The 4,243-nt window shown below is 34.1% G+C and overlaps 1 protein-coding gene across 1 annotated transcript; it reads right to left on the bottom strand.

Moving 5' to 3' along the window:
- Positions 1-1,860: 1,860 nt before the first annotated feature.
- On the bottom strand, positions 1,861-3,316 carry LOC107807559 (putative histone H2AXb). The gene is made up of 2 exons (XM_016631968.2): positions 3,016-3,316; positions 1,861-2,223 (listed from the first exon to the last, which is right to left on the bottom strand). The coding sequence occupies exons 1-2, from the start codon at positions 3,220-3,222 to the stop codon at positions 2,002-2,004; spliced, it is 429 nt and encodes a 142-aa protein (XP_016487454.1). The 5' UTR covers positions 3,223-3,316; the 3' UTR covers positions 1,861-2,001.
- Between the last annotated feature and the right edge of the window lie 927 nt (positions 3,317-4,243).

Below are 4,243 nucleotides of genomic sequence, written 5' to 3' on the forward strand. Positions count from 1 at the left end.
GGGTATGTAAATATTCTCTTGGTGATTATTAAAGTTTCTAATTACCCCAAAAAAAAAAGCTCCCTGAATCGAATATGTGATCAATTTAAAGAAACTCAAGTAACTGTATAAATAAGCAAAACTCAAGTAGGCAACACAAGTAGTATTCAGCGCTGCCAAGAAGAAGAATATGAAAAGATCCATGAATCAAGCTCACGAACAATATGTTTGAAGCAACAAGAACTTGAAGCTTCCAATAAGAGGAATTGTTGGAAAGATTACCAGCTGAATCTCCCTAGGCAAGCTTTCTGTCACGGCCTTCCTACCGAAAAACACCAGGAGAGCTGTATGCCACCTACCCAGATACCTAGCTCCCTGTACTGAAGATATAACGAATAACATGTTACCACACAGAAAGAAATTTACATTATTTTGTAGCTACTTCTCAACGATATTCTATTCTTGCTGAAAGACTCAATAATGCTTCCTGCAAAACATATTATATGAGGCATACTAAGGAAATTCACAATCTTTCTCAAAAAATAGCAGAATTCTGACAACTTTTGAAACTTCAGATGCCAAGTCCTAAAATCAGACAGTCATTATTTCATCAATCAAAGCTCAAACATGTCAGTCATACATGTCCTTCCAACCAAGATCTCTTTATTAATGAAAGGCTCAAGTATGGAACTGTTCCGATAGACAACTAGTCCATATTCACACATGTCCAACCAGTCTGTCATTTGAAATGATCCATTTTTCAACTGAATACTGCTCTTTGAGCTTTTTTATCATCCAAACATTTCCACTATTTGCTTCAATATTAATTACAGCCTAAAGAGTTTTAATACTGAAACTCTAGGCAGACAGATAGTGCACAACCCCAAAAATCCATGTCAATTCCAATCAGTCTGAGAGTGCTTCTTTGACAGAACACAGCTGACTACAGAAGTTTAGTGTTTGGTCTAAGTGCTTTATTGAACAGCTTGTGAGTATCTTTTTTCCAAAGTTTCTTGCAGTATCAATTGACTCAAGAAATCAAATTGAAATCACCACTTATGCCTTTTCCCTTGTCCTGTTTTAGATTTGATTGAGTTAAAATAGTTAGAAGACCTGTCTAGCACCCGCCCAGTTCCTTCCCTTTCTTTCCCCTGCTTAGAAGAGCTGTTGGATTGCATACAGAGCCTCAAAAAAGGGCTCAGAAACAGCTTCTATTTTACCCAAGATTCCAAGTCCTTCTACTTTCTCTTCCTTGACTAGCCGTTACAATACCTCAAAACATGTATCAGTTTCTAAAGTAATATATTCAGAATCAAGCCATTCAATCGTCAATCTCATTGCAAAATTCATAGGTGAAAAACTCCATTTGATGCAACAAACAAAGAGGAAACAAGAAAAACAATGAATAATTCTAGCCTAACAGTAATAAAAACAAATGGAGATTACAAGATTCCTGTTGCGGTGTAAACAGCTTTAGGTATGAAGCTTAGTCTAATAATCAATAAAGAAATTCAAAAAACAGCTACAGTGAAAACCAAAGACCAGTAAAACTTTGAAAAGAATGTCAACTACACAATATAACATCATTTGCCATGAAAATACAAGAATAAATCACATTATGATCATAACATCCAACCAAAGACCACACAGCAAAAGCGCATACAATAGCTTAAAATAACCTGCCAATTCGCATGCCAGTAGCACTTGTCATGTATAAACATGATATCAGCACATATAATAAAACTAAATAATCAGAGGTCACAATAATACCTGATAATGGCCTCCCATTCATATGAGAATCTCAAGGCAATCAGTCAAATCAGACAAGTTGTCATTCACAAAGAAAAGAATAGAATTGCAATTTCAAGAACCAAAAAGATCTGTAGTCAAAACTGTGGGTAGTTATAGCCCTTTTTCATTTATAACCATTCAATAACAAACTACAAAGGGTATTTTTATATTACATAAAGGAAGTCTCACTCATTTCTCCTAATCCTTCAGGAAAACAATCCATTTTTACACCTAAAACTCCTGGGATGCAGAGCCAATATCACCCTTTCCAGAGCCAGCTTTCTTAGGCAAAAGATTCTGGTGAATGTTGGGCAGAACACCTCCATTGGCAATAGTAACATGACCCAAAAGCTTGCTCAGCTCCTCATCATTCCTCACAGCCAACTGAATGTGCCTTGGCACTATACGATTCTTCTTGTTGTCCCTTGCTGCATTCCCTGCCAACTCCAACACCTATTATCATCACAAACATTACAAAGTCAGATTCTATAAGCACTTATATTCCACTATAATTATTTACAATTTAAAAATTCCACTATATGTCAAAATCCCTTGCTTGCTTGCTTACTTGTATATTAAGCAATAAATAAACTGGTAGTAACAGTAACTGATGGATTCAGAAGCATACTAAAATCAAGGAATTTCACAAGTTCAAACACAAGAAAAATGTTGCCATCGTCTCTCTGTCGTTTAAGATATTAAAAAGGGAACACTTATGGTGCATGGATTAGAAAATAAATGTTTAATTGATTTTAATCATTTTTTGAGCAAAACTCGGACATAAAATAAATTATTTAGGAAAAATTACATTGTATGCAGTGTATAATTTATTAGAAAATTGGAATTAATTAATTATTAATATTTCACAAACAAACTAAGCTAAAAGAGATATCTTTAACATGCAGAAAGCTTGAACATAAACATAGATATATACATATCAAAACCATGGATCTTTTTTAGGAATAAGTTATTTAATTTTAGCTTACGAAAACCTTATAAGTAGTTTATGCAGTATAAATATATTAGAAAAAATGTGAAACTTATTACTCCAATTAATCGTTAAAATTTCATTAAAAATCTAGGCTTAATTAGTTTTCCCTAAATTGCAGGGAGTTTGAACATATAAATAGAAACATGCATATCAAAAACAGTACACTGCTCCAACATTTCACCATAAATCAAACTCCGAATTACATCAAAAGCAAATAACAAATTAAATCACAAAAAAAAACAGGAAAAAGTTACCTCAGCAGCGAGATATTCAAGGACAGCAGAAAGGTACACTGGAGCACCAGCACCGACACGTTCAGCATACTTTCCAGCCTTAAGAAAACGAGCGATCCTACCAACGGGGAACTGAAGACCGGCTTTTGAAGATCGAGAAACCGACTTAGACGCCTTTGGTTTTCCTCTTCCGGCGCCGCCTTTACCTGCTCCTCCACCTGAACTCATTGTTCTCTTTACAAAGGTACGAAAACCCTAAGCGTAACCCTAGATTTGAAAGTGCAGCGAGAGGGGGGAATGGTGGGGAAATGTGATACTGAGGAATGTGGAAGTGGAGTTGGGAATGTATAGGAGCGTATGGTGTGTTCTGATTGGTTGGAATTAAGGTCACGGGGATTGATGACGTGGTATTGGCGGTACTTTTTAATTTTGGAGTACCCTCCAATATTTCCCTCCCCCACGTATTAATTAGTGGCATTTCCTTGTCTACTTTTCACGAAATTTTAAGTAGTGGCTTTTGTTGTCTATTTTTCACAAAATTGATTCAATGAGGTGACATTCGAGTTCTTTTAAAAGTTACTACTTAAATTCCAATCTTCTGACTAAATTAAACGTGTCTGTGTTGGCGATATAAAAATAATTTTTATTATTAATATTTTTAGTTAAATTTGACTTATGTTATAAATAATTACTCCCTCTGTTTTAATTTAAATGACACACTTTCCTTATTAGCATATTCCCAAAAGAACGATATATTTCTATATTTGAAAACAATTTAACTTTAAATTTTTCATTTTATCCACTTTATCCTTAATGAAAAGTTTTTATAGACACATAAATGTCATGGCCCCACAAAGTTTTTGTCTCTTAAGCTTTTAGGACCACATGTTTCAAAAGTATTCTTTTTTTTTCTTAAAATTTGTGTCAAATCAAACTGCATTATCTAAATTAAAACGGATGGAGTATCTAATAGTGGATGTCTATAACTTCTAAAAGAGTAACTCTCATTGTGCTTCTCAATTATACGTATAACTCTCATTACTCATCTCTATTATGTTATTACTCTCACCTCCTACATGATCTCAAATACTCAATGTCATGTTTATGGTATTCTTTTTGTATACTTCTATGTAGTACTATAAATAAAGGATGAGAAGTCATTTTGTAATACACTTGAAAACACACGGAAGAAACAATAAAGTTTTCTCTTCTCTGCTTTATTTGTCCTTGCTACTATTTTCATATTAGT

The sequence above is a fragment of the Nicotiana tabacum genome, chromosome 7 (genome assembly GCF_000715075.1).
Source record: "Nicotiana tabacum cultivar K326 chromosome 7, ASM71507v2, whole genome shotgun sequence".
NCBI classification, from domain to species: Eukaryota; Viridiplantae; Streptophyta; class Magnoliopsida; order Solanales; family Solanaceae; genus Nicotiana; species Nicotiana tabacum.